Source organism: Pleurodeles waltl, chromosome 4_2 (assembly GCF_031143425.1).
Source record: "Pleurodeles waltl isolate 20211129_DDA chromosome 4_2, aPleWal1.hap1.20221129, whole genome shotgun sequence".
NCBI classification, from domain to species: domain Eukaryota; kingdom Metazoa; phylum Chordata; class Amphibia; order Caudata; family Salamandridae; genus Pleurodeles; species Pleurodeles waltl.
The window spans coordinates 696,539,144-696,563,794 of record NC_090443.1 but is presented as its reverse complement, the minus strand read 5'-3'; the positions used below and the strand labels follow the sequence as shown (position 1 = coordinate 696,563,794).

At 43.5% G+C, this 24,651-nt stretch overlaps 1 protein-coding gene across 1 annotated transcript in view; it reads right to left on the bottom strand.

Moving 5' to 3' along the window:
- Nucleotides 1-776: 776 nt before the first annotated feature.
- The window catches only part of SH3GLB1 (SH3 domain containing GRB2 like, endophilin B1), a 184,843-nt gene continuing 160,968 nt past the window's right edge, over nt 777-24,651 (bottom strand). The window contains exon 9 of the mRNA XM_069232301.1: nt 777-1,223. Coding sequence (XP_069088402.1) covers nt 1,116-1,223 — 108 coding nt within the window. The 3' untranslated portion in view covers nt 777-1,115. The remainder of the gene's footprint in view (nt 1,224-24,651) is intronic.

The following is a 24,651-nucleotide window of genomic DNA, read 5'->3' as shown; positions in this document are numbered from 1 at the left end:
CATAAGTCTGATTCTACTGACTGGATTATTGTCATTTTGGTGACAATTTATTAAAACTGACTATTTTCCTAAATTGTTTTGGGAATTTTCTTGTGTTAAGTTTTCACTTTAGTACTATTTGTGTGCTGCATAAATATTTTACACATTGCCTCCAAGATAAGCTCCCCAGGGTTAAGCACAGGTTTATTTACTGACTTGTTCTACTTCACACTGCAAGGGATTGTGGCTGTTGCTTGACCAGAGCACACACCCCAGTCAACGAACAACCTAGCTTCTCACAAAACTCACATTTACACAACAACGAAGAAAACTGAGAACCTAACATCAATTAATAACATATCCAAAGAAATGATACTGTACCAAAAGTGATGTCATCCATAATGTGAATAGTAAGGTGATCTGTAACGTGATCAGTGATGCAGTTGATCTCATTTGCAGTATCATGGGCAGTACCATTTTGTGGGTGAATTCCCATCAGGCGTTTGAGTAATGTTTTGCTCAGCTGACCATAACTGGCTAAGTTCAGGGGTGTATTGGATGTATTTCATAACCATTAACTTAGCTTCTACTGTGCTTTAAGGTGCATGTATATTATTCACCCAAACACAGAATAATATTTTTTTCGGAGACATATTTTGTTGAAGTGCTCAAGGACACTGCATATGAGTGGGACAGTCCTATGTTTATTATCTTCAGTGAAGAGCTCATGAGGAGAACCAGTCAAGGTGCTTATTTCACATTCTCCATAATACAGAAAGTAAAGAGTTCAACAATAATAAGTTACAATACATTTATTTTACACAAAAAGCTTGCCTTCAATGTCAAAATTCGGTAGAAAACAGTGTTTCCAGTTTTCAATATAGGTTATTGAAAAGGAGGACTAAGTTATATCTGGTAAGAAAATGCATATTCTTGGCACAAAGTAAAAGCTTTCAACACAAGTTATATGTCAAGTTCTGGAGTATACACCATGCAATGGTATTGGCAGTAACATCAATGGCCGATATTGTTTTTAAGACAGTAACATGGAAGACACGTATTCTGCTTTATATAAAGAGTTAATTGCATATAAATATGGTGTCACCATTACTGGCACTTTTTAATACAATACAGTCTTAGTTTAGCAGCTCTAAATACGTGATAGGCACTTTTCCACTCTGATTCCCCCGTTCACCCATCAGCCAATCAGAATCCATGCCGGGTAGGCTGTAAACAGTTATCACCTAAAAATAAAATATATAAAATGTTAGTATTTAAATACCAGTGGCATTTAGAAAGTGCAAGGTTCTCTTGGTTTCAAGCAATTAAATTGGTAATGGGTGGTAATGTGCATAACATGATAGTCTTTTTTTTTCTATTACAGGCACCTTTTGATGGCAGGACATACCTGTATTAAGCACATGACGTCACTACCTGTTTCTAATACATTGAGTTTTAACGTTGCTATACATCCATCTGTGCTACTCCCATTGTGATGGCCTGCTACGTGGAACTCATCCATGGAAGCCACTCGACTCTGAGAGGCCAAGGACTATGGTCTAGCCTCCTCCTCCCCCCATTCGGCTACGGAAAGGTACGGTGCAGTGATTCTAGGTAATATTGCAATGCAACGCAATCCTCCTCAGTGACTTAAAATATATATACAGTCAAGGGCATATTCACGGAGGGAGGGCATTAGATAGGCCTGACCAGGCCATATGTTCACCTTTAACACAAAAAGAACAGCAGTAAAGCAAGCAACACGACCCCGAGGACCACCAAAAGACTTGTACCATTACTAGAAAGTCCCCGAAATAGCCTGCGCAGAAACCAATACGTGTCTCATTAAAGTATGTGACCGGTAAATAAGTGTGAAGCATTCTATCCTTTTGAGGACGAAACCTTCACCTTCACGAGTGGCATGCTAGTCTATATTTGTGTCTCCTTCACCCCACCCCCATCCCCACCGAGAACCTGCTATCAGTGTTGTCTATGTCGGTTGTCATCTGCCCTGTGAGTAACTTTCACTTAATGCCCTCTGTCATAATGGGTGAATTTCATTACCAGCAAGCGTCAGAGTTGTGATAGCCTGATCTGGCACATACTTCAAAAAGCCTGGCACTGCGGTGACTACTCGTGGCAGTGGCAAACAGTGCTATAGGCACAGTCACCTTTAGAATGCAAGCAACGTGGAATATAATAAGATCTCTGCTGCAACATCCCAACATCTATGACAGCAGCAGAGATCTTTAAAATGGGTAAGTCATGACAGGTCTCAGAAATATCAGGAATTAAAAATAGACTCTGGAACAGATCCGAATCGGACCCCAAAATCACGCTCTAAACTTTACAGACAAAAATACTAAACACAAATAGACTGCTCAAGAATGACTGTAAACACCCTTAAGGTAATGTATGTCAACAAAGCAGTCTGTTTATATTTTTCACGTTTTACTAGATCTTGCATCCCACAGGAGTATCTGCTTTTACCAGAAGTTGTGTTTCTGTAGTGTTTTTCCGTGCAATGTAGTACTATTCCGCATGGACGTCATTTAGGGGTTGCAGCTGCGACCCCTGGCTTGCCCCTTACAGCCCCTTAGTCTCAGAAGTGGCAAAATCAGTGCCAGGAGCAAAGGGGCAGCTGGTCCTCACGGGCGTTGCGTGGGGCTCCACTTCTTTGTTTTCAATCCGTTTTTTTTTATTACACGGATAGCGAATAATATATTATTCACTATTAGTGTAACAAAAAATGGAGTACATGTAGCCAGAATATGACCTTCCTTGGTAGGTGAGGAAAATAAAAAAAAAACAATTTTAAATGTATGTTATGCGCATGTCTGCAGGCGAAAGTGCTTACGTAAGAGACTGCGTGTATGAGTGAATGTGAGTTTGTGTAAGCATGTGTGTGTGTGAGTGAAAGTAAAGATGAAATGGCGTGTGATGTCACTTCCGCCACCCCTGGCATTTGGATGAATTGACGTCCATGCTAATCCCTAGTGCATACTGCAACTATTGTCACCACCAGGTGTTTGAAAGACTTCAGTTTGTCGATAGCTGTTTATGGTGTTGCATGAAGGCCAGTGATAACTTCATTCAGATTAAATGCTCCCGCAAAACATGGCTTCTCCGCAAAAGACACTGCGATGGTTTCAATTTTATGTCAAGTGTGAGAAGGATGTATGCACAGCTGTTGTACTCCTGACAAGGCCAAAGGCAATAAACATGCTGAGCTTACAAGTGAAGAGGGAGACAAAGGGGAGGGAGACAAAGTGGGGGTATGTTTGTGAAACAGTGGGTATGGTGAAGGGGAGGTAATGCAAGTTAGTACACGCAGAAGGGCAGAGTGAAAAGGCAGGGCTGAAGAGAGAAGTGATGACAGCTTCAGAAATACAGATGGAGGACATCAGGAGTTGACTAACCCCGAAAAGTTGTTTTTTCAAATCTTGAATAAACATTCAAAGTGTAATAAAACAACAAAAAGGTAGGTATTTAATATGGTTGTCAGTGAAGACATTTTTGTTTCACAACAAAAATATACAGCAGGGATGTTAAGGCCAAATCGTATGTCAACAGTCTCTGGCAGGCAGCAGTCTGATGAAAGGTGTGGAAATGAGACGAGAATAGCATGATCAGATGACGAAAGATTGAGATGAGAACGGGTTCACTGAGTTGGAAGTTAGAGTGTAGTTGAACTCCGGTGAGGATGGGTAAAGGTGAAGCTGAGGTCGAGTTAAAGTGAGGATGAGGTAATGTGAGATGAAAAGGAAGGATTCAGATTGTCATTAAGGTGATGGTTATGTGAGCTGATGGACTGGGCACTAAAAGGAGCCTTGGAAAATGTTGTAATACCAGTGCCATAATCCACCAAGCAAGTGAAGCAAAGGAGTTCAACACGCTACAGGCAGAAATTGTGGGATCTCTCCCAAATCAACTTTGCAAACAATGAGGAAAAATACTGCAATAAAGAATATCATTTTACAAATGTTTTATCTAAATTGTTTTACAAGGAGTGCTAAAGGGGAAACAGAGAAATATGGCAGTACTTTATGGTTTGCTACAGGACCTGAGAGCAATACTCTTCAGCATCAAACAACTGGTGGGATTACAAAACACTGAATGTACAGCAAGAACATATTTGTGTCTCGGGTACATCAGTCCATCTTTCATGGGACTCACGCTGGAGCTGATTTAACACACACAACTGTGCTGACAAGAGGATGCAAAATCTCAGCTGGAAATACGTTGCAGATGTCGGCTGTAGGTCGAACACTGTCAATTCAGCGTTTATAAAGCGCAACTACTCACCTGTAAGGACCTCAAAGTGCTAAGGGTGTTTTGTCCTCTGAGCTTTAGTTGAAGAGTCAGGTTTTAAGATCCTTCCTGAATTGAGGTAGCAATGGTGACTGCCTGAGGTGCAGGAGCATGGTGTTTCAGCTTTTTGCCGCAAGGTAGGTGAAGGATCCTCCACCTGCCGAGGTCTTCTGTATGTGGGGTACAGTGGTTAGTGCTTGTTGAGCGGAGAGGAGGAGTCTGGTGGTGGAGTAGAAGGTGATGCAGTGGTTGATGTTGGCAGGTCCTTGGTGGTGGAGAGCCTTGCGCGGACGAGGAGTTTGAAGTTAATTCTTTTCTCGATAGGAAGCCAGTTGAGGTCTCTTGGGTGATTGGAGAGCTGTTTGCGGTGGGGAACGTCCAGTATGAGTCTGGCAGAGACGTTTTGCATGTGCTGTAGTTTCTTCAGGCTCTTCTGGATGGTACCGACATAAAGGGTGTTGCCATAGTCAAATCTGCTGGTAACCAGGGCATGGGTTACAGTTTTGCAGAAGTCCTTTGGAATCCATTTGTAGATCTTCCGGAGAAGTCAGACTGTGTGAAAGCAGGTGGATGCATCTGAGTTGAATTGGTGGGTCATGGAGTGCAATGAATCCAGGATGAAGCCAAGGTTGCGTGCATGGTTTGTTGGTGTGGGTGCCGTGGGTTGATGGCCACCAGGAGTCGTCCCAGGCTGATGTGGATGGTCTCAGGATAAGGATCCCTTTCTTGTCAGTTAAGCTTGAGGCAGCTATCCTTCATCCAGACGGCAACAGCTTCGATCCCGTTGTGGAAATTCTTCTTGGCAGTAGTGGGGCTTCCGGTCAGTGAGATGATCAGCTGGGTATGGTTGGTGTAGGAGACGATGTTCAGCCTGTGGTTCCCGACGATGGATGCAAGCGGGGCCATGGAGATGTTGAATAGTGTGGGGCTCAATGAGGAGCCCTGAGGAACTCTGCAACTGATCTCCTGCCCTGCACCTGCAGCACTGAGTGTGAGAGTTAGTTACCAAACTGGCAACCAACAAACCGTGGCAGCAGTAAAGATGCAGAGATCCTTTGGGAACTTCCTGGGGTCGGAGGGAGCGAGGTAGTGGCCTGAAACCTGGAGGCAGGCTTGACCACGACTCCCAGAATACACTGGACCACCTGACTTTTGACAAACCCACGGGAGGCCAATGGCTGGCGAAACTTTGGATCCTGCGTGTTTTAACCTGCAGTTTGCAGAGGACAGGTGCCACCAGTCCAGGGGAGTCTAAGGGTGCTTCAGTCTTCCACAGGTGTCCCTCTGGGCAGGAGTGATTATCTTCAGCCAAGGACAAGAGTCGACCATGCAGTTACCAGTCTGTTGCCTCAGGGACAAAGGTATTCCTTTTTTACCTTGCTGAAGTGGGCAGCGTCTGGTTGTCATGATGCAGAGTTTCTTTTTGTCCTTCTTTGAAGTTTGTTGGTCAGAACTAAGGTTCTGGTGTCAGGGGTGTAGTAGGAAAGTACTATCTTTCTTGGCATGTTACCCCAAATTTCAATCTGTTTGTCAGTATGTTTTCCCTGTCTCACTGGGATCCTGCTGGTCGGGACCCCAGTGCTCATAGTTTGTGGCCTAATGTGTGTGCTGTCAGTAGTACTTAACTGTGTCACTAAGTTCTGCTCGCCAGAACTTCAGTGCTTATGCTCTCTCTGCTTCCAAATTAGTCACTATAGTTTAGTGACTTCATATACCAATTCCAATTGGCACACTGGACCCCCCTTATAAGTCCCTAGTATATGGTACCTAGGTACCCAGGGCATTGGGGTTCCAGGATATCCTTATGGGCTGCAGCATTTCTTTTGCCACCCATGAGGAACTCAGACAAACCCTTTCAAAGGACTGCCACTGCAGCCTGCGTGAAATAGTGCACACACTAATTAACAGCCATTTTCACTGCACTTGAGTAACTTATAAGTCACCTATATGTCTAACCTTCATTTACTGAAGGCTAGGTGCAAAGTTACTAAGTGTGAGGGCACCCTTTCACTAGCAAAAGTGCCCCCACACTGTCCAAGGCCAATTACCCGGACTTCGTGAGTGCGGGGATACCATTACACCCATGCACTACATATAGGTCAATATCTATATGTAGCTTCACAATGGTAACTCCGAATGGCCATGAAAGGTGTCTATGATCATGGAATAGTCCCCTCATTCCCCATCTGGTATTGGGGGGCCAATCCCATGCGTCCTGGGGACTCCACCGTGGACCCCCAGTACTGCCAAACCAGCTCTCTGGGTCTCGCACTGCAGCTACAGCTGCTGCCATCTCCCAGACAGGGTTCTGCCCTCCTGGGGTCTGAGCAGCTCAGTCCCCAGGAAGGCAGAACAAAGCATTTCCCCTGGGAGGAGGGTGTTACACCCTCTCACTTTGGAAATAGGTGTTACAGGCTTTGGAGGGGTAGCCTCCCAGAGCCTCTGGAAATGCCTTGAAGGGCACAGATAGTGCCCTCCTTGCATAAGCCAGTCTACATCGGTTCAGGGACCCCCAGTCCCTGCTCTGGCACAAAACTGGACAAAGGAAAGGGGAGTAATCACTCCCCTGTCCATCACTACCCCAGGGGTGGTGCTCAGAGCTTCTCCAGTGTGTCTCTTATTTTCCAAGGTGTGGGGACACTCTGGAGATCTCCGAGTGGCCAGTGCCAGTAGGTGACATCAGAGACCCCTCCTGATAGGTGCATACCTGGTTAGGTAGCCAATCCCCCTCTCAGGGCTATTTAGGGTCTCTCCTGTGGGTTCCTCTTTAGATTCAGCATGCAAGTTTCCACCAGGAATCCCCTGCAACATCTGCTTCAGCTTCTGACCGTCGGATCAACTGCAGCTGTACCTGCAACCAAGTATCCAGAAAGGCTACTGTGACCCTGCATCTTCAGCTCCAGCCAGCAACTGCAACAGTTTCCAAGGTGCGCATGCTCTGAGGACTCCCTGCCTTCACCCTGCACCAGAAGAACCGAATGAATCTCCTGTGGAGTTACGGAGTCACTTCCCTGCTGCAGGAGGCACCTTCCAACACAACGACCGGTTCTCTGGGACTCCTCTCCTAGCGACGAGTGTGCTCTCTGGAACACAGGTGGTGGACCCCCTTCGACCCAGACTGTCCTAAGGTACAGCTGTCCAAATTTGGCGGAGGTAAGAGCTTGCCTTCCCGGTTTGCGACGGTACCTCTGTGCACTGCGTCATCTCTAGCTCCTAAGGCCTCTGTGCACTATTTGCAAGAATCCTTCGTGCACAGCGTGGCCCAGGTCCCCAGCACTCCATCATGCGACGCACAACTCGCTGAGTTGTGGCGTGGCGTGGGGCCTTCTCTTGTAGTGCTGCAGCAACCCCAATTTGCACCTTCATTGTCCCAGTGTCCCAGGACTCCCGTGGGTTCTGCCTGTTCATATGTGGGTTCCCTACAGTGTTGGGAGCCCCCTCTGCACCTCAGTCCGAGTTGAGGCCCCCAGGTCCCTCCTGGGTCCAGGCAGCACCATTTTGACGCAAACCGCAACATTGCTTGAACCAAGGCTTGATGGACGAATCCAGGGCTGCAACTTGCCAGCATCCAACATCTTGACGTGGGACATCTCTTGCATCACGCAGGAACCCGCAGCCATCTTCTTTGGTGTTCTTCTGCAGACTTCTTCTAACCAGAGAATCCTCCTTTGCACCATCTTCTAGGTTGGCAGGGGCGCCTGTCCTTCCTGGAATCTTCTGCGACTTCTGGACTTGGTCTCCTCTCTTAACAGGTCTTCAGGTCCAGGAATCCACCATTTGCTGCTTGCAGTCTTGCTTGGTTCTTGCAATAACTCTTATCACGACCTGTGTGTCCTGATGAAACTTGCAGTACTTTACCCCTACTTTCCTGGGCTCTGGGGTGGGATATTTTACTCACCTTTGTGGTTTTCTTACACTCCCAGCACTCCTCTACACACTACACTTGCCTAGGGGGAATTCGTGATTCGCACTCCACATTCTTAGTATATGGTTTGTGTTGCCCCTAGGCCTACTGCATCCTATTGCATTCTATTGTATTTTCTACTGTTTGCACTATTCTGTGACTATTTACTTACCTGATTTTGGTCTCTAGTGTATATATTGTTTATAATACTTACTTCTAGAAAGAGTATTGCCTCGAAGATATTTTTTGCCTTGTGTCACTGAAATAAAGTACCTTTATTTTTGGTAACACGGAGTATTGTCTTTTATTGTGTATAAGTACTGTGTAACCATAGTGGTATTGCAGGAGCTTTGCATGTCTCCTAGCTCAGCCTCAGCTGCTCTGCTACAGCTACCTCTAGACAGCCTAAGCTGCTAGAACTCTGACTACATTTCACTAATAAGGGATAACTGGACCTGGTATAAGGTGTAAGTACCTGGGGTACCCACTACAAACCAGGGCAGCCTCCTACAGGCGCCCCTTAAATCCTGGATTTAGGGGTGTGGAGACTAGTGGCCAATGGGCAGCTAGCTCCGACAGCTAATCCACTGCTAAGGTGACCACATCGAGTGAGACAGGTCACCATTATCAACCCAAAAACCCTCTATTCTGCCACTCTTAAGATGGAAGAGATCACAATTTAGTGTACAGACTGGGCTGCTCAGCCAAAGCACAAAGATGGGTGGCAAACAGGTGGGCAACCACCTGGGTGCATGCCAGCCATCCCTGAACACCAGATTGGTGTTGGGGGAGAGAAGGCAAGTTGTTTGCCACCAAACTTGACTTATCTAGGTGGTACAATAGTGGAGCTACCAGTCTGAGATTGCCTGGGCTCAAGTCTCATGTGATCCTATGGACCGGTTTGCACTTATAGTGCACCTTAAAGGAAAGGACACTATATAAACATAAGCTTGTGCTTATATGTGTGCAACTTAAATATAATGCACCTTCCCTCCCTGGGTTGCAGAGGCCTACCTTAGGTGTGTCCTACATACATGTAAAGCAGTGCATAGTACTGTGCCACTCGTGAAGAGGGCACAGTTGAACACTAGCATTTTGCACGATTCTGGCAGTCTGCATTGGGGGGTCTGCCATCAGTCATTTGTGTTGGTTGCCTAGGGTTGAAACAAACTTGTGCTGCAGCCTATGGGGACCCCTTACCGCCTATGCCCTAGGTACCATTCACTAGGAGCTTATAAGGGGGAAAGTCTTGCCAATCAGGGATCACCATGTCAAAGTAATTTAGGGAGAAAGCACAAGCACCGTGGCCTGGCTAGCAGGCTTCCAGTGCACCAAGAGTCACACTCATCAGCACTGGGGACAAAAGGTGGGATGGGACCACACATAAAGGGGCACTTTACTGCAAAATTTAAATATTTCTGTGACCGTAAGAGTTACTAACTCTTCTTAGGAGACAGTATCTCTCAGCTACTTTGTCTGTAGTTCACTGTGATGGTGGATTTAGTGCTCATTCATGGCTTACTGTGGATACTTCTGGCACAGTGGATGTGAAAATCCCAACCATGTGAAGAACATTGCTGGTATTTTAAATAGGCATGAAAGGGAGAATATGCTCCTTTGAGACAGTGATAGATGTGTGTCTAGGTGAAAATGACAAGTTGGTGTTTAGGACTGCATGTGTATTTTCTAAAAATTAAATCCTGCTATCTTTGAAGCCAAACTACATTAAAAAATAAAATAACAAGCTTCCTTTTGTGAGAGCATAACTTGCCAAAATGTAAATGCATTTCAGGGCAAAATGTCTTTTTGGAACTGACATGCAGATAATTTGGACAAGATCATTACTTTTCAGAAATATTTTTTAAGCAGATTTGATCTGAATGGTTCTTATAGAGTTTGGAGGTCTTATTGAGGACTTTTGTTACTTGGTACCAGAGGGGAATTTGTCATAGTGGATGGTCATGACTTATGTGGAGACATTTAATTACGTATATGATTAAAGCTTTCTAAGATATCACCACTACTTGAGCAGGAACATGAAAAATTGGTGTAATATGCCTTCTTTTTAATTTGATAAACCTTATGTAGTTCTGCAGTGGCACTGCTAAGAAACTCTGCCAGATTTGTCTAGGGATCCTGTCTAAGATCTGTTAGTTTGACATTTATGTAAACTTTCATTTTTCTACTCTTTCCCTTACAAATACAAACTCAGTCATGCAGTATGTCGGAGAATGTACCTGGAAGCATTAAGATAGAAAGAGAACTGGAAGAAAAGCTACAGTCATTTTATTATGTTAAGTATGTATTCTAGCATTAGTATGGTATTGCAGATTTGCCGTTGTTTGGGTACCTTCTCACCCTCTTATCGGGCATTCCATCACAGAACATAGCCCGATTGCTGGAAAATAGTGGGTAGTGACACATTGTTTAACAAGCCTTAATGACGCTGAAAAATAGACTAGTTTGCCACCATCTGTTCAAGGTTTTCTTAGGGAGAGTGGGAAGGTAAGGTGTGCACGCCACACAATAACCCTTTTGGATATTAAATAAACAGATATTCAGAACTTCAGAATTTCAGGCGCATTTATCTGGAAAATGTGCAATAAAATGGCGTATCTTATTCAAAAGTCTCCCTGGTAGAGAACCTCTTACCTGCCTGAAGAAGGCATCTATCTTGTTCAGTCCATTTTAAGAAAGGTACTTGTGCCATACCACTTTCATAGTTCACAAGCTACTTGGCTATTGCTCGGAGTCTGAGTACTCATCCATTTTACAGACTTGGCAGGATCTGGCCTCAGGCAGTACAGTTGCACATGAGGTAAAAAAAAAATACTCCCTCGTCAGTTGCATTCTCATTTCCTCAGTATCTAAATCATACCTTTCCTTGACAGCACTGACAATGTCTTTGGATATAGATTATGTACTAACAGTTAATCTTTGTTATCCGATTAGTATGCAAATTTCTGCATTTAAGAATACGTTGTAATGAGGAAGATTGTCCTTCAGAGTTGTACTTAAACCTCTCACCAGTACAGGCGGTTACTGATACAGTGGGACTTAAAATGCATAATTTATGACAAAAATCCTTCATTGAGAACTGCAAATTCTGGAATTTCCCCGACCCACGTAGGTAACGTTGTCTAATTTGAATCTGGGTTATGGCCAATGTGCTTTAGAAATAACTGAACGTTACTTTATCTAGAGGTTATTTCAAAAATCACCAAAGCTCCCAAAAGTGTTTTTTTTTTATAAATTATATTATTTTCTGATCAATCCTATGTGCCAAATATGCCAAAAAAGGCAATTGTTCACAAAACCTGCTGAAAATTCCTGGGGCAAAACAATACCACAGACAAAAGAAAATTAACTCTGTCATTTAAAATCGTAATATCTTTTGCCATATTTTCCAATTGTAAACCACATCCACCCTCCATTTAAACGGTTTTCATTGTTGGGGACCAGGCACTCAGAACCATACAGAGTTGGCTATGGCCCCCATACAACTGTCTCACACAAAAGCATAAATCTACAGCTATTTTTTAAGTTACCTATATTCCTAATGTTACTTTTTGTTTATAGCCTTTCTACAGACCCATGTTTCCCTTTTGGTGGAGGCTGCACTATAGAAAGACATTGTTGAAAGCCTTGTTTTGATGATCACAATAAATATTGCACACCGTAGCTACTCCTCTACACTCGGCACCACGGATGGCTATCATTATGGTGATGGAAAAGAACATGTTGTATAGCACAACAAGCACTTTCAATGCCAAAAGGTATGGCTTATGAATGAAAGTGCCTTTTGTGTCATTGATGGGCTTAGGCTTTTAGTAAGTCATCATAGAGGCATTCTGTCATTCATATTTGCACTCATGCATCCCTTTGTCCACCCAAGGATTCACTGCGCATTCACCCCTTGACAGAACCACAATAAAACCCAAAGAAATGCACCCAAATATTCAAGATAAATTAATAGAATACAAACAGAAAAAAGAAACCATGCTGCCAGCTAAACATGGTGGGCATACGTTTACACTAACAAAACTAAACACAGCAGCAGGGTTCCATCCTGCAAGGGTTTTGCTAATAGTCTATTGTTTTAAAGCACCAGCCTGGATGCCACATTTAGAATTGTGAGCGCAGAAAATCATTACTAAAAATTATCTTTTACGTAATCATTTTTATGTACTAATGTGTGAAATGCTTTAAATGAAAAATCAATGTCAACACAAAAATTGTGCCTTACTTAGTGGCCGCCACTGAATGCAAGGACTGCACGTGTTATAAATAATTGCACTAACGTAGTAATGAGAAAGATATTCTGTCTCTTTAAGAACATGTTCTTTGCTAAAAAAAAAAGAAATGCAGAAATAATAAGGGTATTTCTTGGTTTTCTGCCAGGCATCAAACAGACAAGGCCACGGTGAGAAGTTATCTAACTCACGGTGTTCTTACTGTTGATACATTTGTATGTCCTCTTGTCCGTTGTGTAACAAACTTCTTTAGTTCAATTCAAGAATTTGTTCTGTGTAATGGATTAATGAAAACGTGTTTCTCTCGAGGAAATGGTGCAAAGAAAAGTTTCCATATCTTTGTAACTACTGAACAACAACAGAGTATTTGGAATTTGCCAAGATAAAGGGCCCACTGAGCGCAGTCGGAAGAGAATGTGCAAGATACATTTAGTATAAGTTTGAATTACTAAAAGGGAACAAAAGCAAATCAAAGCCCTCAAAGCTAACATTTTATGCCATTGTGATATCTTATGTTTTTATAATTGCATGTTCTTTCTTCGTCTGATGTTTTTGTCCAATGGCAAATATTTATTAAGTTGAATTTAAAGTTTGAGTGCAGAGAAGTAGACAGCCATTATATCTTTGACATGCTTCTTACAGGAGCATTTCTTTATTACCGGTCACTTTGACACTTCATGCTTTGCCAGTCAGTCTACTGACATTCTGGTGCTTTATTATTTTTTGAGTTTACTATGCCTGTTCGATACTGAACTGATGCTCTGATGGTTTAGTAATCTTATAGTCCAAATTCTAAACCGTCCCCCTTTCCTGTTCCTGTCCTGATGCTGATGCTGTTGTCCTCCTGATGAAGTTATAACCTAGTTGCTGATCACCTTAAGGATAGGTAAATGTATTATCGGTGTATTGGTGTTTGTCTTCTGTTTTTCAGGTACCAGCTGCTACTGTTTTATAACTGCTGCTATTTTTGATAGTGCCATAGCTAGATGTTTTCTAAATTAATGTTGCTAAAACTTTTGCATGAAGCCAAACATGCTAATGGGAAGTTAGTAAGGTGTTTTCTCTATATCTACGACTTGACATTGTTTTATTTCTGAATCAAATGTGTTTTATCTCTCTCACTCAAATACTGATGTTATTGATTAGTGTTCTAACTATTGAGATTATCGTTCTTATTGATTTTTCAGGCCAATCCGACAGCCTATAATGTTTCTTTATTTGTACCATTCGTGTTGAGACTAATTTTCGTGACCTTAGCGTTGTTAATATAGGGAAATAAACATTTTAATTGGTACTAAAGGTGTGGTTATTCGTGGCCAAATGGGTCAAGTAACGTTAATTTCTATTTCTTTGGTGATTGTTGTTGTTTAATACTGCTGTGTTATATGACATTTAACAATATTAATTTAAACAAGTCAAAAGATTCATCGATCTTAAAGCTGCATCTGACCACTTACTATGATTAAATAGATAAGCCAAGGACACGCTCTCAGAACTAACATGCTGGCCATCTAGGAATGGTAAAATAATTCTACACAATGGACACTAACATTCCATAATGGTCTCCTGGTTTAGAGAAAGTGGCCACGTTGGAGGCAGCACACTGCAGATTAAATCAACAGCAAGTATGCAACCCGTTAGCACTGCCTGAAGAGCTGTAGTGTCCTCTTAAACATTAAAATGAAAAGAGAGAAGGAAATAAATGAAAGGAAACTACAAAACGAGACAAACCAATACTAACAAGATTGGCCAACCAGCCCTCATACTGAAGCACAATCATTTTCATGTGGATGTACATGGATGAGAAAAAACAGTCAGTCACAGGGCAAGTGTGTCAATGACGATGTGGACTGAACCATTACCCCCATGTATTACTCTTCAGGCAAACATCTTCTCCAATGTTTGCACAGAGCTTGTATAAACATTGGAAGGACACCTTTCTTGACATTTAGGTCTTGTTCACCTGATGCAGATATATGTCATAATGACACGGGTCACATGGGCACATATTTCATGGTGTATTTGCACATTCAGCAGTTAAGACTTAAAATAAAATGTTCTACATTTCATCACAATGCATGTGAAGATTTCAGAGTAGGAAACTCCAGGTTAAGAGCGGTTCACAGAGTACGCCACTCCAGACAGCAGATGAAGGGAACAAACCAAGTCCAACCAACATTTAGTATCTGTACTGAAATGGGCCCTGAAGTTCAAATTACAACCAATTAAATGGTCCATGGAATATATGAGAAAGAAAAGAAAGGACTGAAGATTAGAAGAATGCCTCTGAAAAGAATACCCAAAGAGGGATAACAACCATGAGTGCCATGCCACCTCATCACACACCATATGCTCCAACTGGCAAGAGACTCTTAAGAAGCTTTCATTAGGGGATGGGGTAAATATAAAAATACAGACTTACCAGGTAAAACTTCATGGTTTGCCCAACATCCATCTTATTTGGGAAACGGCCTTTACTATGCGGTCGGAGCCATGCAGACCGTAACCATGCAAACATTAACATGCTTGCCCTGAACCACACAAATGCATGGTTAAGGCACCATGCATATGCGTGGTTCAGGAACACAGCAGGGAGAGGAACGCAGCAGCCAGGTAAGTGAGGCTGGGGCGGGTGGGGATGGGAAGGGAGAGTTAGCGACAGGGTGGGGTTGGAGGGCTGGGAGGGAGGGCCCGTTTTGGGAGATTGGGGGGAGGGGGCCTTTTTTAAATTTTTTATGGTCGGTCTTAGTGTTCGGGTGAGGGCCGGGATAGTTTTTAGGGCAGGGTGGGGTTGGAGGGAGGAGGGCAGGGGAAGGAGCAGTTTTAGGCCTCAGGGCGGGTGGTCAGAGTACTTTGGTTTTTAGGGGTGGGGAAGGTTTTAGATCTCAGGGCGGGGAGGGTCTGGGGCCAGGTTTTGGGGACGGGGTGAAGTTTATGTGGGGTGTGTGAATGTTTTAGGGCTGAGGGCGGGTGGGGTTATTTTGATTTAAATGTGGGGAAGGTTTTAGGCCTCAGGGAGGGTGTGAGTTGGGTACTTTCTTAAGTTAAGAGGGAGGTTTGTATGGTCTGCACCACGCATGTGTTTACCACACATACCTTTACTAGCCATGCTTTTACAACAGAATTCATGGCAAAGGCATGCGTGGTAAAGACACGGTCATGGTTCCGACCGCGTTGTTCAACCACGTGTGGTTCTACCATGCATGGTTCAGTCACACAACCATCTTATATAACATCCTTGGATTCCCAAGAGAGATTGACAAAAAAGTGGAAGTCGACAGCAGGACATCTTTATCCTGATGCAAGATTATACGGAACGTCCAAGCCAACATAACATGTAGACAACTTTGTTTTTTTAACTTCTTTTTATTGCGTTATCAGGATCCACCATGATAACAGAAAGAAAAAATACATTGCAATTCCAAACTTTGTCCTCAATAATTTCCCCAGTGGTTCCCAGAGAAAGAGCTCTAAACAGAAACACTAAGATTAGGTAGCTATGCAAATTCATTCAATAGGTGACTCAAGAGCAGATTTACCCATGATTGTCTAAAAAGAATTCGCCCAGATCAAGGAAACATTTTTACCACTTCCTATTCTACTAGATTAACTCATTTCCTGATTTTTGACTTGCATCATCTTGCTCAGCCATTCTTGAGGGTGGGAGATAGCTCAGAATGCAAGTTTCTTAACAAGAGAGAACTGGACACGAGTTTCTCCCACCTAGAAGGGAGCCTTGCCTCGGGGTCGAAGCCTAGGCACAACAACCGGATACTGGGAGTTTTAATAACCTGAGCCATAGTTGTTAGCATCTTGAATATTCCATCCCAGTATTCCTGTATACATCGACATGTCCCAATCACATGTATCCAACCCGCCACCCCTGCTGCCTTACAGCGAAAACAGAGATCCGGACAGCTGGGCACCACACGGGAAAAGGCTTGCGGGGTTCAAACATCATTTGATGGCAGTTCGCGCCTCTGAGAACTGAGAAATTCAGGTGATTAGTGCTCTCCCAGCACTCACTTGAAAGATCAAAGTCCTCCTGACGAGCCCATTTTCTTTGTGCCTTTGCCCCAAGATCAACCTTATCCCTGTCTACCAATAACCTTCTCCACGACCCGGCACTCCTTATTCCAGGAGGATCCACCAATTCTGAGACTAACGCCTGGGCATTAATGATTAAATGGATATCCATATCCCTTAGACTGTATAGCATAGTATTATAGGATCCCACCAAAAGAAAGTCATTTTTGACAACCATCTGGTTGTTTAAGGGAGTTTCCCAGTTGCCCCCACCTCCTTAATAAGTCTGCATTGAGCTGAGCGCCAGAGCGTAACATGAACTGTGTAAGGGGGGTGCTGAAATGTAAATTCGGGATTTCATATTTTCTAAAAAAAATCTGATTTTCTCTTAAGGAGCCATTTAAGAATCTTATAGCAAACTTTTTGGGGAGATTTTGCCAAAATTGCAGGATTCCGAATATCGTGCTCCCTACATATTAACTCACGAAAGTCATTAGAGAATGTAGAACCTACAGATTGTTCTGCTTTAAAACTAGTGAGATAATGAGCAATAAAGGCAAAGTAATAATCTTTAAAATTGGGCAAAGCTAACCCCCCCTTTTCTTTATCCACATAAAATGTGCTTAATGCGGCTCAGGCCATCTGATTTTGCAAAAAAAAAAAAAAGGACAAAAAACACAGAGGTTTGAAAATGTTCTTTAACACACGGGGTGGCTGAGAACAGAAAATTAAATAATAGTAAAACTGACATTTTGATCAATGCAATTCGACCTAGTATAGAAAGGGGGAGAGACCCCCATCGGGCAAGCAAAGCATGAGTTTACGAGAGCAGCGGGCGTAATTAAGGTCATACAGGTCTCCTATATTGGCTGAAAAATAAATCCCAAGGTATCTCTTTGGCCTAGTATTCACACAATGTCTTAATTCGGGGAGTAGTTTAATAGAAGAGGTGCCACACAGAATAATATCGGTCTTACACATATTAATCTTGTAGCCACCAATTTGTTAAATTCGGCAAAAACATTAAAAGCCGCTTCCTAAGAAGTACGTTCTTCATCCAAAAACAATGATATCAATAGCGTAGAGTTTAATCTTTCCCATTGATTTTAAAGGGGGTTGAATCTGACTATTTTGTCTAATTTTAATGGCTAAAGGCTCAATGAAAAGAGCAAAAAGTATAGGAGATAAGGGCAAACCTGCAGAGTCCCCCGTTGTACTTGAACTTGATCAACAAACACAGAATTAATAATAATATTAGCTTCAGAGTTTGAATACAAACTTTAAATTAGTGCAGAGATCTGAGAGGGCACCTTATAGCTAGCCAATACTGTGAGGAGTGTATCCCATACAACTAAATCAAATGCGTATTAGTTGCAAGTTGCCGACCAGCTATGAACCCGTTTTGATCGGGATGCACCAGTTTATTGACGACCCCATTGAGCCTATTAGCCTAAAGTTTCGTAATAATTTTATAATCTGTATTTAGCAAAGAGATTGGACAATAAGCTTCAGAATCTTCCCTGTCCTTATTCTGTTTGTGAAAACTAACCACATTCCCTGAGAGCCAAGAATATTCTGTCCGCCTCTAAGTAGGCCATTAATTAAAGCAGAAAATCGTCAATGACTGTTTAAATGAAAGCTTTATAAAATTCAGCCGGAAAGTCATCAGGTCCACAAGCCTTCCCTGTTGGGAGGTTCTTGACAACCTCAAGGAGTTCTAACTTCGTAAGCGGCTGTATTAGAGCATCGCTGTCCTCTTCTGTAAGACTAGGAATATCCAATTTCCCCAAGAATTCCTTAATAGACCTAGGGTCAATATCCGGAGCATGGATGTAAATTCACCTATAATGCCCTAGCATAATTCCATCCACAGCTCTGGGGTCAGTATGTCTAACCCCAGTGATAGGGCATCTCAAGGCATGTATGATATTACCAGCAATTTGATCCCTAGCCTGCCATGCCAAACATTTGCCTGTGAAATTACTATCCTCATATACCTTTTGTTTATAAGTCTGATATCCTATATCAACCTTCTTAAGACAATTGTTGGCTAGTGCCTTTTTAGCTAATTCAAAAGACTGTCTATTGTTTTCCGAAGGAGCATGTAGGTAAGCAATTAAACACCTTTGCACTGCCTCTTCTAGGGCCCTGGTTTGTTGTCTCTGAGAAGATTTGTCTGCTGCTGCCTTGGTGATTACCAAGCCCCTGAAGAAGGCCTTAAACAAATCCAAAAATATAGCCGGAGTTGAAGATCCCTGATCACGTTTGAAAAATTCACTTATTTCATTCTTAGAGATCTGCACCCATCCCTCATCTTGAAGAAGCTGCTGGTTAAAGACCCACCTTCTAGTCTGAAACTTGGGGACTTCCGAATAAAAAGACACTTCCAGCACCAGGGAGGCATGGTCAGATAAGCCAGAGTGCTGCAGCGACTGAGTCTTGAAGCGTAATGTTTTAGATATCAGAAAAAAAATCAACGCGATGAACCGGGTTGAGATGCACGTATACTCTCTGTCATGGGGGGCATTCATTCTCCAAGGATCACAAAGCATCAACACTTTGACATAGTCTTTAAAGATTTTGGCAACTCTAGGCATATGTTGTTTCTTACCCCCAACAGTGGTATCCAAAATTGGATCCTGAAGAAAGGTAAAATCCCCTCCAATAATAATTGTACCTGGTAATTGCAAAAGGGACTGGAACAATCCAACATAGGGAGCTGGATCATCTAGCAAGGGTGCATAAAAACTAATGAAAACAAATCTTTCTTTGGCAATTAAACAGTGCACGCAACACCATCGTCCTTCGGGATCGCAAAGAAAGTCAAGCGGCCGTGCATTGAGGCCTCTAGCTAGAAAGACCTCAACACCTCTATGGGCTGCTGAGGCTGCAGCAACCACCTTGAAATCGTCCATCTCTTTAAACATATGGAAGCCCGCAACTTTTTTTTAACTGGGATATGAGTTTCCTGTAAAAGAATAACCGAGGGATTTAGGGCAGCTATCCTTTTCTTCGATTACAGACCTTTTCCTCCGATTATTTAACCTGTTGACATTCAAAAAAACTATTCTCAATGAAGGATTCAACCTTGCCATTGAATTCTCATAGAAAATCGCAGAGGAAATAAATGATCTAAACCCGGTCCAATTAACATCACCCCTTATATAACCTTAGCCATTCTGAAATACACATAGCTACTATTTAGTGTGGAAAACCAGGATCCTGTGCCCCCTACCAACCCGACACCCAGCCCCAACCCACCCCCCCCCACCCTTGGGTGGCCAAAGCCTGGGGCCCTCCCGTTGGAGCAATCCGGGGCCACCCTCCACCCCCAAACCCCACCCTTCTTTAACCGGGTGCCTTCACATGGCACCCTACACCATAGACTCGAAAAGGACTGAAGTGTAAGTACCATAAAGACGCATTTGATTTACACTCTATGAAATCCATCTTTCGGAAGGAGCATTTCCCTTCCCAGTGCCAGGTCCATCCTCCTTCCCCCCTCTCTTAATCATATTCCCCCCCATCCGCCTACCCTCTGCCTGACTGCTTCTGAATTGAAAGAAAAAGTCTTAGCAGCATCAACTGTATGAATTAAATTAGATTGTCCCTGAAAAAACAAATTAAGTTTAGACTGCTGTACAAGTCCTGTTGGAGCACCGGCTTTTTGGAAAGTCGGAATCATCCCTTTCAATTCTCTCCTCCGATGTGCAGCCACCACAGACATATCTGAAAAAATGTTGAAGGCGAAATCGCCAGGAAGCTGATGTACTTTACTCTTAATTGCTTGTTGAAGAATGCGTTCCTTGACCCGAAAATCACCAAAATTAACGAGGATAGTTCGAGGATACTTTGCATGGGGTGACTGTACTTCAGGAACCCAATGGGCCCGCATGATGGTAAGATCCTAATGTTTATCGATTGGTTCAGAGAGAACATGCTGCAGGATAAGGTCTGTGATTAAGTTTGTGACAGTCTGTCCATTTTCACGCCCTTCAGGGATTCCCGTAAATATCAAGTTTGATCTGCGTGAGCAATTCTCAGCATCATCTAGCCGAATCTGTAAGTCTAAGAAATCAGCTTGACATTTTGCCACTGATGGTTCCACAGAGACACGAGCATCCTCCAGGTCAGATACTCGCTGTTCAATCTCCTTAATGCGTGAGTTAAGTTGCTGTATATTACTTGAAATTAAATTCAGTTGTGATTCCATCTTCTGATTTGCCTAGTTTTGTGAGATTTTCAAGGCTTTTAACTCAGATAAGATCTGAAGGAACAAATTTCCGAAAGGATATCGGAGCTTGCCTCGTCTCTGGGTGCATGAGAGAACAAGCCCATTTGAGAGTTCTGCTGATCCTGGACCGATTCAAGAGGTCCATTAACGGAGGAGTTCGGGGGGGACCCGGCTGTAGTGCTTATACCTGACACAGAAACTGACTTGCAGGACTCGCGAGAGAGATCAAGTAGAGAGCTGTTTGCCTGAGGAGCAGAGGCAGAGTTAGTAGTCAATGCAGGAGCAGCACCCTTTTGGCCCTTCACTAGTCCAGAAAACAGAGGATAGAGCATTTTGGAGCTGCATCCATATCCAGAGCCCGGCTCTGAGTAACTTCGGTGCTACAACTCAAGGCTGATTGATTCAAAGGTGGGCTAGCCTTATTCATTGATTGTGAATTTAAATCCAAATCCAAGTCCAAGTCCAAGTCTGGGCTCCTAGCCTCTGCCAGTGGAGAGTCAGAACCAGCATTTTGCGAGCTAGTCATAGAGGGCGGTAAGCTGTGAGGAGAAGTGTCCCTAAGAGCTAAATCGCCAGTTGGTGGAGGGACGGTATTTGAAGACAAATCCATATTCAGGTGATTGTCGGATGGGGCTGGGCACTTTGTTTTAACAGTGCGAGCAGCTTTAGAAGCCCTAGCAGCAGGAATCCAAACTGTCTTTCCGTGTTTCAATAACGTGGCGGCGGCATAAACGCATCTGCCTTCAAGCGCGCGTCGTTCCTGAGCCGGTGTTCAGCCGCAGAGGATGACGGAAGCTCCTACACTGCCGGCCTCCCAACATGTAGACAACTTGATCTATGATCAATGATCAAATGCGATTTGTTTTCAGAAAGTAGCATTCCAGATCACTATCTGATTGCCACTGTAGCTGAAGCTTTTAAGACATTATGCGCCAAAACGTTCAGATTGCACACAGGATTGAATTTCAAGGCAAGAGAAAAAAACATGCAAAAATTCGATAAGCAGGGCTGACAAAGGTGGGTGTGTGTGTTTGTGTGTGTGTGTGTGTGTGTGTGTTCAAAACGCTTTTTCCCTCATGCAATTTTCCATAGGGACTTTGAAAAACTACAGCCCGTACCACTAGGTGCAATTACACCAAATTTGGCAGAAAGGTACCTCTTGGTCCAGAAAGTGCCCTTTTCTTTTAATTTAGTGTAGATCTGTTCAGTAGTTTTAGAGTAAATAAATACTTTAACCAGGAAGCGTTGGAAGCCATTTTAGGGCTCAAACTCAGCTGAGTCCCAAAACTAAAGAGGAAGGGAAAAAAAAAAATAGACAAAAAAAAGGGGCAGGGTAGGAATACCCTTATGCCCTAGCCCTGGTGCTGAGGTTTCCCAGGAACCCTGTCAGGGCAAAAAAGCATTTTTATTTTTTATTTTTTTTAAATGTTGCCTCGAAATCATAGAGATTGATTAATCCGCACCAAAAATGAATACAAATTAAACAAATCAAAGGCCCAGCTCTTCCCATGCTCCAACATCACTTTTGCTCCTATTTTCTCTCTGCTTTTCTACTCAGTTTTTGTGTGCCCTTTCCCTGCTTTTCCCTCGTTCTCACTGCATTCACCTTGATTTTTCGTCTCCTTTTTGTGTGCCTGCCCTTTGCTTTTCCCTCGTTTTCACTGCTTTGGATGAGCTCACGTCTGGTTGGCCCCAGGGTTTGACGCAGCCCGGGCCCTGTGGCCACTCCCACGACCACGCACACCCAAAGGCCTTCCACGGCTGGGGTGATTTGATGCACATGGTGGGTTGGCTACATGCCAGACCCTGTGGAAACCCCCGACTGCTGTAAAAAACCTTTGACATTCACTGAAAAAAACAAATGTTACAGGGACCTTATAATTAGGAATTAGCATTAAAAAAAAAATATATTATATATATATATTCTTAGAAATTCAATAAAAGACCCAAAAGTGACAGGGATGTTCAAGTTAGGATCGGAATTTGCACACACAAAACCATAGAAATCCAGCTGTTCGAGTTACTTCAAGTAACTATAACTCGTGCACTAAGGTAACTACAACTCGAGCCCTCACAATGTACTGCTAATTACTCTACATATCACATCAGTAATTGCATCTTCTATGACATCCTTGATAATATCACTGCAACATTTGCAGCACAATTATTGACCAGAAAACTGTGCATGGCAATAGTGCAAATTAAAGTTACCCTATGGCATGAGTTATTGTTACTTGAAATAACTATAACAGATGAATTTCTATGGTTTGTGCGTGTAAATTCTGATCCTAACTATAACGTCCCTCTAACCTTTGTTTTCAAAGTGAAAAATGTTATATATATATATATATATATATATATATATATAAATAAAACCTATTGCCAGTTGCCAATAGTTATAGTTAGGACCTAGTTTTCATAGGGAAAGTTTTTTTGTTTTGCCGATAACTTTGGAGCAGTTTGACCAATCTTCAGAAATGTTTCAAAACTGGTACGCACCTCAGTTCAGGTGCTGTCTTGAAAGTTTTGGGATGATTTGTCAAGCGGGGGCTGAGAAAAAGAGAGAGTCCCAAAGCGTGTTTCCCTGTGCAATTTCCCATGGGAATTTTAGACAAGACTATAGCCTGAACCGCTGGATGGAATTACACCAAATTTGGCAAAATGCTAGCTCTTGATCTAGGAAGGAGCCCTTTTTGTGGATTGGTGCAAATCCATTCAGTAGTATTTGAGTTATTAAAGAAAAACAAATTAGTATAGCTACAGACGTGGATCCTCTATGAATCCACCAGATCTCATGCTGAAATCTGATTAGCTGCCAACACTTCAACCATGAAGTGTTGGCACCTATTTAGAGACTCTGACTTAGAAAAGTCCCAAAAAAGGGAAAAAAAAAAAAAAAGAGGAGTAGGGGGCCGGGTAGGAATACCTCAATTCCCCGGACCTGCGACCCTGTCTGCACCAAAAAGCATTTTTTTTTTTAATGTTGCCGCAGTAATCACAGACAACCCGCAAATATTGTAAAAAATGTTAAAATGAAATTTGTTTAAAAAACGAGCACGGTGTCTCGCGCTGGTTTAAACCTCAGCCCAGTTGGGTCAGGTCTCGGGGGGAAATTCAAATAATTATGTTGAAGATGTGGAGTGGGGTAGGGGGAGTGCACGTGACACCCCCGGCCCGAAGACTGTTTACAGCCCTGGGGACAGCCACCTCCCTGAGGCAAGGGCAGTATTTAGGAGGGAAGAGGCCCACTCGGATTCCCCTCCAGCCCCATCTCTTGGGCCCATTATGGCCTCGGGGACCCCCACCTTCCTGGGGCCAGGACGAGATTTCAAAGGGGGGGTTTGCAGACCCTCTCCTGGGCCATTTCCAGCACTGGGGACCACCATTTTTCCAGGGAAGGGCCTGCCAATACAAAGAAGGGGGCCCTCTCCTGGAGCCATTAATGGCCCAGGGGACCATCACCCCATGACCCGACGTGCCGACCCTTGGGACAGATTTTTTTTTTTTATTGGAGGAGATTTGACAGGTCCCGACGCCAAGTGAGAGCAAACAGTATGAACAAAACAGGAAAACAGAAAAAAAACTGCCCCTGCATGCAGGGAGAAGCATTTGTTGCTGCTTCCAGAGTGCGGGAGCAATGCTAGCTCCCGCTGGAGAATGGGAGTTGCAGGACCACAGGACATTAAGTCTCCCCCCCATGGTCCCCAACAGTGCACACTGGGTGCCCTAGGTGGGGCCAGGGCACCCAGCATCAATTGGCCGGGCCCCAGGGCAATGGGTCCCCAGGGCCAAAATTGCCCCGGGTAAGGGGGCCTCGTGCCCACCCCTCCCCTTCCACTAAATAGCGGGGCCTGAGGGATGGGGTCCTTGGGGGCAAAAACCAGCACGGAATGGGGGAACCTCATGGACCCCTCCCCTTTTACTAATTGGCTGGGCCCTGGAGA